The sequence below is a fragment of the Dama dama genome, chromosome 15 (genome assembly GCF_033118175.1).
Source record: "Dama dama isolate Ldn47 chromosome 15, ASM3311817v1, whole genome shotgun sequence".
NCBI lineage: Eukaryota > Metazoa > Chordata > Mammalia > Artiodactyla > Cervidae > Dama > Dama dama.
This window is the reverse complement of record NC_083695.1, coordinates 48,415,119-48,423,321: the sequence shown is the minus strand read 5'-3', so window position 1 is coordinate 48,423,321 and position 8,203 is coordinate 48,415,119. Positions and strand designations below refer to the sequence as shown.

The 8,203-nt window shown below is 44.0% G+C and overlaps 1 protein-coding gene across 4 annotated transcripts; it reads right to left on the bottom strand.

Moving 5' to 3' along the window:
• Positions 1-1,360: 1,360 nt before the first annotated feature.
• ZNF32 (zinc finger protein 32) lies at positions 1,361-6,026 on the bottom strand. Of its 4 annotated transcripts, none has more exons than XM_061162054.1 (3): positions 5,942-6,026; positions 3,566-3,705; positions 1,361-2,343 (listed from the first exon to the last, which is right to left on the bottom strand). In XM_061162054.1, exons 2-3 carry the CDS (start codon positions 3,633-3,635, stop codon positions 1,550-1,552), a joined length of 864 nt encoding a protein of 287 aa, XP_061018037.1. In that variant the 5' UTR covers positions 3,636-3,705; positions 5,942-6,026; the 3' UTR covers positions 1,361-1,549. The 4 variants fall into 4 exon arrangements, with proteins under 4 accessions (XP_061018037.1, XP_061018036.1, XP_061018038.1 ...); XM_061162053.1 differs by lacking the exon at positions 5,942-6,026 and adding an exon at positions 5,742-5,935; XM_061162055.1 differs by lacking the exon at positions 5,942-6,026 and adding an exon at positions 5,742-5,935 and having other exon boundaries at positions 1,361-2,301.
• Between the last annotated feature and the right edge of the window lie 2,177 nt (positions 6,027-8,203).

Below are 8,203 nucleotides of genomic sequence, written 5' to 3'. Positions count from 1 at the left end.
GCTTGATCCCTGGATGGGGAAGATCCCCTAGAAAAGGAAATGGAAATGGTATTCTTGCTTGGGAAATTCCATGGACAGGGGAGCCTGGTGGCCTGCAGTCCTTAGGGTCGCAAGAGAGTTGGACATGACTGAGTGACTAAACAACAATTCAAACCCATAGTGTTTCTATGTTCAAAGATCTTTTGATAAAATTTACCTATTTTCTGTCAAGTTTCTTGGGATTAAGGAGCCTCCAGCCTATTAGGATCTACTAGAGGGAACCTAGAGTTTATAAGAACCTACAGTGTATAGGATAAAGGAAGAATGAGAATCTTATCAAGAAAACCATTCTATTTACATCATTCATCATTTTAATTACATAAAAGCTCACAATGAAAATTTAGAGATAGCTAAAGTTAAAAAACAAAAACGGAAATTCTCCCTTAAAAGTAACTTCTTTTCTCTAGTATTTCTCAAATCTCATCTACTAGAGGTTAAAAAAAAGTTAATAGATAATCCTTCCAAATTTTCTTCCAGTGAGTCCATGCATGTATGCAGGAAGAGGACTGTGTTGTTGGAGGACTGGATCTTCATTATTGACTACAAATCAGCTCAGTAATGAGGACACTTATGCCCTTACTGGGCTTCCCAGGTGGCCTAGTTGGAAAGACTCTGCCTGCCAATGTGGGAGATGCAAAATAGGTTTGATCCCTAGGTTGGGAAGGTCCCCCGGAGGAGGAAATGGCAACCCACTCTCAGTATTCTTGCTTGGAAAATTCCAAGGACAGAGGAGCCTGGCAGGCTACAGTCCCAGGGGTCGCAGAGTCAGACACAACTGAGCGACTAAGTGCACACACACATGCCCTTACTGGGTGATTGTGAGATATTGCTACTGCTGCCAAAAGGGAATGAAAGTCATCGTATCTCTTCCCAAACTGTAGATACTTTCCTGCTCTTTGGCTATAGGCAAGTAATCTCTATCCTAGTTAGGAGTGGAAGACTGAAGTGAACCACAGTGCAGACTTGGAAAGGATCTTGTTTTGTAAGGAAAGTTTAGGGTCTCTGCTACGAACATGGGTGATTTGTTAGAATATGCTCTTGAAGCTATCATCCAGATAATACAGTGTTCAATATGAGGGGTTATATTTGCCTCATAAATTCTGCCCACTGGTCTTGAATGTGAAACAAAATTTGAATATGTAGAGAAGAAAAGTATCTTGGGATTAGTAAGGGGCTGGATTTTTTGAATAGGCCGATGATGTCAATTGCAAATATAAAACCTGTATCTGCTACATACATCTCCAATTGTGTACTAAATTAATGGAGGTACCTTAGGAAATCAAGTCAAAATAAATGGACAGAAATTATGAACCATACATGATAATGATAATAAACAAGACATTTATTTTTCATACTCATTTGGGGGGAAAAAAGAAAACTCAGTTTGGTCTACCCAGTGATGGTCTTTCTGAAGGAGTCTCCATTCATTCCATAAAATTGGATAGGCTGTTTAATCTCAGGTGATTTTATCCTGTTAATTCATAAAGAGAACTTCCTCTGAAGAGAGTGGTTACAAGGTGAGCCTTTGTGAGCAGCTTCGCTGGTGCACAGCCAGACTCCCTCTCTGAGTGAAGCTTTTCCCACACTGGCCACACAGATAGGGTGTCTCTCCTGTGTGGATTTTGCCATGCAGAACACAGTTCCCCCTGGTGTGGAAACTCTTCCTGCATTGTGCACAGGCATAGGGTTTCAGGCCTGTGTGGACTCTGATATGAACAATTAAGCTTCCTTTCTGACTGAAGGCTTTTCCACACTGATCACATCTATAGGGCTTCTCACCACTATGAACTCTTCTGTGAACAGCAAGGTTACTTTGATTCCTGAAGCTTCTCTGACAAATAGCACACTCATAGGGTTTCTGTCCCGTGTGGAGTCTTTCGTGAACGGCCAGACTACCTCGTTGACTAAAGCTTTTCCCACACTCCTTGCACTGATAGGGCTTCTCTCCTGTGTGTATTCGTTGATGTGTAACAAGATTGCCTTTGGCCCTAAAGCTTTTTCCACAATGGGTACACTCAAAGGGCTTCTGACCAGTGTGGATTCTCTCATGTAATGTTAGACTACCCTTCTGCCTGAAGGATTTTCCACATTCCTGGCACTCATAGACCCTCTGTCTCACTCCAGGTGGATCTTCCTGTAGTGTCTTAGAATCTGGGGATTTTTGTTCCAGCTTCTCTCTTCTGAAAGAATTCTGGAAATCCCAGCTTGAGGATCCTGTGGCCTCAGAGTGATCATATTTTTGGTGGGCTTCTGTCATCACATCTGGTAAAATGAGAGGGAAGTCATGTAAGATGCACCAATATGCTGAGTGAGAAGAACAGGGAAAAAAGAAACAATGCTTTGAGTGCTTATTATGTGCCAAATAGTATACTATAAACTTTGCATAGATAATTTAATCCTGAAAACCATCTTTTGTTACAGTTAAGAAATGAATGTATAGGGCAGTTATCAAAGATCGCTTCTAGGTAAGCACAGAATTAGGACTCAGACACAGGCACGCTCTGTAGCAGTGTACTGCCTCTAAATTTAGTTTAATTTAGCTTCCCAAATAGTCTTGTGTATAGACATGATTATCTCCATTTTACAGATAAGAAAACAAGCCAGAAAAATAAAACTATATAAGATCACATTTAGTCTCATACCGAAGTTTTATCTGACACCAAGACAGGTGTGGATCCAGGCTGTATGGGGCCTAACGTTTTAAATTTTGGAGAGATTCCCATTAAAAAGCAATATAAAAGTAGGGATAGGACCTTAAAGAGACCAGTGTAAGGGAAAGCTCCTGAAGCTTAAGTTTTGTAGGCTTCATGAGAAATCCACCTCTGCTCTAGTCTGCTCTCCTTAACAGTGGAGTAGAGTAGGCCTATGCTGTCAGGATATGTGTAGCAGAATCCTGGATACTTTACATCTATTAATTTTAATCACTGCAAACCTGCAAGATAGAACTTACTGTCCCATTTTGCAGATGAAGAGCCTGGAGCTCAAGAAGGTTAAATAACTTGTCTAATACCACAGATCCAGTCATGGCAATCATAGAATTTGATCTAAGGAATTTTTCCCTTTAAAATCCATGCTGTTTCAATCTGCTAAGCTATGGTGAAACTGAAGTCAGTTTTGGTTTGGAAGTTTTTCTCAATCCTTCCTATGCAGATATTGACAGTATTTCCCAATATTACCCTGTATATGAACCTCCTATTGCACTTTAAATATGAGTCCATTCATCACTAGTAGTTTTTTGGAGTCATCCTAGGTAGATTTCAACTTATTCCTCTGTCTTACCATTGCTCATTCAGTGATTGTGCTGAGATTTAAAACTGCTCATTCATTTTCTCAGATACTACCTCCATATCAAAACTGTTCTCTTGCTGTTTCTAACTCGAGCTTGTAGGCTTTCCCTGTAACCCTTAAAAATAGTGAGTTTCACCAAAGGAACATCTTCTCTGCATCCCCAGCCTGTTGTCCAGAGGTGAGAACAGGGACACTGATTATTGTGACTTGAGGGCATCCCAGCAATCAACAGACTCACTGAAAAAGGCTACATTCTGGGCATATCTTCCATGACAGTCCAGCAGGGTAGCTGTTGGAAATCCAAACATGTCCACTCCTGCTGTATGAGCTTAATCACCACCTCTTCGTATGATTCTTCCATGGGCTGTACTTGAGTACCTAGGGAGGGAAAAACAAAAACAGAACAACAAAAACAGGAATGGATAAGAGAATTGATAAGTGAGAAGAACAGTCAACAGGAGCTCTGGTTTGGGGTATGAGTGAATGGAGGAAATCTTGTTTGCCTAATGTAATACCAGTCATCTATAACATAACTGCAAAATGGGCCAAGAGGTACCATAGCTACTTATAAATGAGTCCAGGAGGAAGCAAGAGGTGCAAAAGCAGAGAAGACAAAAAGCCAAACATGTTTCTTTTCCTGCCAATGCCAAGAAAATGGTCCTTACTATTTGTACCTTAGCTTTTGCATGGGATTGGAATCTTCCACTTCCTTCCCCTGCCTAACTGCCTGCTATTTTATCCTCCAAGCTTCCAGAGAAATTCAGACTATAAAAAACAACATTTCAGCCTTAATAATTGGTTCTGTGATTGAAATGTCTCTGACTTTCCTCTCCAGTCCCCTCTAGATTGTTAGGACAGAACAAGAGCTTTCATATTTCCTTTTAGCACTTCTTTAGAGGCTCTTCAAGATATGAAAATACTAGTTCTGAGGAAGCATACTTGTCAATTCTTGGAAAAAGAACTACTTCAGATTCCAAATCCAAGTAACTTGCCCCAAGTCCCAGAGCGAGTATGGAGTCAAGGTGGAGCAAAGGTTCAAATCCAAGACTTCTTGGATCCAAAGCCTATGTCTAGACAATTCTTTACTTTCTCATCACTAAAAAGTGAATGGAACAGAGCTTGACCAGACTACTATTCTTCCAGATCCTAGGAATCCTCCTACTCCATAATATCATTTTCTATTTTGGGGGGAATACTCTTATTTCAGGACCCTAATTACTGAATTCTTACACTTAATGCAGTGGTTCAGTGTGTATAATCTTTGTTTCCCTCTAACATATCCCCTGAAAATGCTGGCCTTCTGATTTAATGAAATTAGCAGTGTGATGCTACAATTCTTTGTTAACCCAAGCATCTGGTCTTCTTGACAGCTGCACCTTCTGTTACATGTTGTGATGACTGTAGAGGCATGAAAAACTCTTATTTGAAAGACTCAGCTCCAGTTTGCATTGCAAGCCACAAAGCAATGCCCTATTGGTGTCAGGACATCATAGCACCATTCACTTGGAAGTGCTAGGTGTTACTGATCAACCACACATCCACCAAGAGTCACTGAAAAGTACATAGGTACCTGCTGCCTGAGGCTGGACCCTGTCCTTGGTGAGTCAGCAAATACTTTGCTCAGAACACCTTGGGTAGAATTTTCAGCTGTGCCTCTCCACAGGCTGTGAGATATTCAAGTAACAGCTCAACTATGTTTCAAGAACCTCCTGATTAATGAAGGGAAATTGCCATACTTTTCTCCATAGATTCCACAGGTGTGTGGAATCAAATTCCTGAAGATTCTGTAGAAAGACACTTTATAATAGAAAATAGTGCTTTTTCCTATCAAGAAAGCCATTATATCCTGCTCACAATGAGGCCACGAGAGACGAATCCTACCCTCTGTCTCCCCTTAAATGACACTGAGGAAGTAACCAAACAGCCCTGACCTACTCACTCACTTAATAAATGCTGTAGTATCAAGTAGCTTCTGGGAGAATCAGAGAGTCAAACGTGAAGGGCCTCTGACATGACCTAACAGACTTAAGGCCTAAAGGTGAGAGTCCTCAGTGAAGGACCAGGACAGGGGGAACTCTGCTGTATCCGGGGCGTAGTTTCAGGACTAGGAGATTCTGGGCAGGGGTGATTATTTTCCCCGCACACCGGAATTCACTTTGTCCTTTCCCATTTCCCTACTCAGAGGAATTTGTTCTTTCTTTCACCCAGCCTAGAGACTGCATTTCCCGTCTCCATCTTCTGAAGCCCTCCCCGCGGGCCCAGAGGCACACCTGCCTGTGGTCCCTCCCGCGTCTCCAGGTGCGGGGCCTTCCCGCACTCCCGGCCCTGCCTTGCGGCAGACGGGCCCCTGCTCCTCCCGACAGACTCTGCCATTCCCCGCCTCAGCGATTTCCCCACCCGGACCCGCGCCGGACCTCAGCACCCCGCTCTCCGGTCCAGCTAGACCTTTTCTTGCGGGCCGCAGACCTCTCGCCTCGCAGCTGGCCTCTCTGGGGAGGCTCCAGGCTGATCAGGCCTGCTCAGGGACGCGAGGGGGTGGGGGTCGGAGGCGGCGGCCTGAAGGCGGGGCCCTGCCTTGTCTGGGTGTATTGACCCAGCCAGCGGCCTCACTCACCACAGCCGCGCGCGCCCGCAGACAGACAAAGGCCGGCACCGAGCCCTTAGGAACGCCGGCGCGAGTGGACCGGACTACAACTCCCAGGAGGCTCCGCGCGAGCCCCAGCCCCGTGCTTTGGCGGCCCCGGCTTCCCCGAGCACTGTGGGAAACGTAGTTCGGCGATGCGACCCTCTCGGCGGGTCTAGGCGAGCGCTGGGCGCTCGGGTCACTCCTGTTTGGACCGAGTCAGAGGCGCAGACTTGTTCGCGGTCGTAGAGCGACGACCAAGAGCGCCAAATGGCCACTCAGATTAGCTGGGCATGGGATGGCAGCTTGGTGAAGCCATCCTCCCAGCATGGCATTGTGGAAGGAAACAGAGTTGGGAAGAAATGAGTTGATAAAGCTTGGGGTGCTTAGGGTTTTGTGTCGAGCAGTTCCCTGAGCCAAGACTAACTGTTCTGAAATTAGAGTTCTGAGGCAAGGAGCAAATATTTCAAGCGAAGTCTGTGGGAGAAGAGAATTTGAAACACCACGGGAGAATTCCAAGACGTAGTGTCGGGGGAGTGTGTAATTTCCTTGGTTCTGTCTCCTGGCAACAAAAATTTGAAGTGATGGACGGACCAGTGTTACAGGTCCATGTTACAGCTCAGTTTTATTAAAAAAGTAAAGGAAAATACAGCTTCCAGGCATGAGGCCATGCCGACCCAAAAGACAGAAGAGAGGTCCCCAGGCCCAATTTTGGCCCCTCTTTTTATGTTTTTTCTCCTCCCCCGAGCCTTCCCTATGTAAACTGGGCTAGCCAGGAGGGCTGTTTGTTTTACCTGTGGTTCTCACTCCGGTCCTCGGACCTTCCCTTGTTCTTCTTTCCCGGGCTTTCCCCTTCCTTGTCCTTTAACCATCGCCATTCTGGACTCCTTTTTCCTATTCTGACTACCTAACAGTAGGAAAGGAAGGTAGTTCAATCTGGTGGAGAGCTATGCCCTTCAGATACTGTCAGTGAGAATTTGCACCCGAAATAACCGGTAAGAGATCAGGTTTGGATTTGTCTCGAATTTGCTTGTCAGCTCCATCACTGACTAGCTGCAGGATTCTGAACAGGTTTCTTACCTGGTGGGGAACCAAGGATTGGATCAGGTGGCAGCTCCAGTGGCTAGGTGAAGGCTTCTTGAAAGGGTCAGGGTCCTGGCTAGCCTCCTCCCCCAACCCCATCATATTGCTTCAGAGCAAAGGCAGGTTAGTATGTGAGTCAACTCAGAAAAAAACAATCATTCTGCATGTACCCCATGAATTATGGAGAGAAAAGAGTATTTTCTAGGGTAATAAATAAATTTTTTTCTTAACTGACTATGTGTCTGAAGCATTGACGAATTGTAAGCCCTAAAAATTACTCTTGTTTAAAATCCTAAAAGATGATGCTGTGAAAGTGCTGCACTCAATAGACCAGCAAGTTTGGAAAACTCAGCAGTGGCCACAGGACTGGAAAAGGTAAGTTTTCATTCCAATCTCAAAGAAAGGCAATGCTAAAGAATGTTCAAACTACCACCCAATTGCACTCATCTCATATGCTAGCAAAGAAATTCTCAAAATTCTCCAAGCTAGGTGTCAACGGTATGTGAACCAAGAACTTCCAAATGTTCAGGCTGGATTTAGAAAATGTGGAGGAACCAGAGATCAAATTGCTGACATTTGTTGGATCATAGAAAAATAAGAGAATTCCAGAAAAACATCTATTTCTGCTTCATTGACTATACTAAAGCCTTTGATGGTGTGGATCATAACAAACTGTGGAAAATTCTTCAATAGATGGGAATATCAGACCACCTTACCTGAGAAATCTGTATGCAGATCAAGAAGCAACAGTTAGAACTGGACTTGGAACAATGGACTGGTTCCAAATTGGGAAAAGGGCATGTCAAGGCTGTGTGTTGTCACCTTGCTTATTTAGCTTATATGCAGAGTACATCATGTGAAATGCTGGACTGGATGAAGCACAAGCTGGAATCAAGATTGCAGGGAGAAATATCAACAACCTCAGATATGCAGATGACACCACCCTTATGGCAGAAAGCGCGGAGAAACTAAAGAACCTCTTGGTGAAAGTGAAAGAGGAGAGTGAAAAAGCTGTCTTAAAACTCAACTTTCAAAAAGCTAAGATCATGGCATCTGGTCCCATCACTTCATGGCAAATATGGGGAAATAGTGGAAACGGTGACAGACTTTATTTTTTTTTTTGGTCTCCAAAATTACTGCAGATGGTGACTGCAGCCATAAAATTAAAAG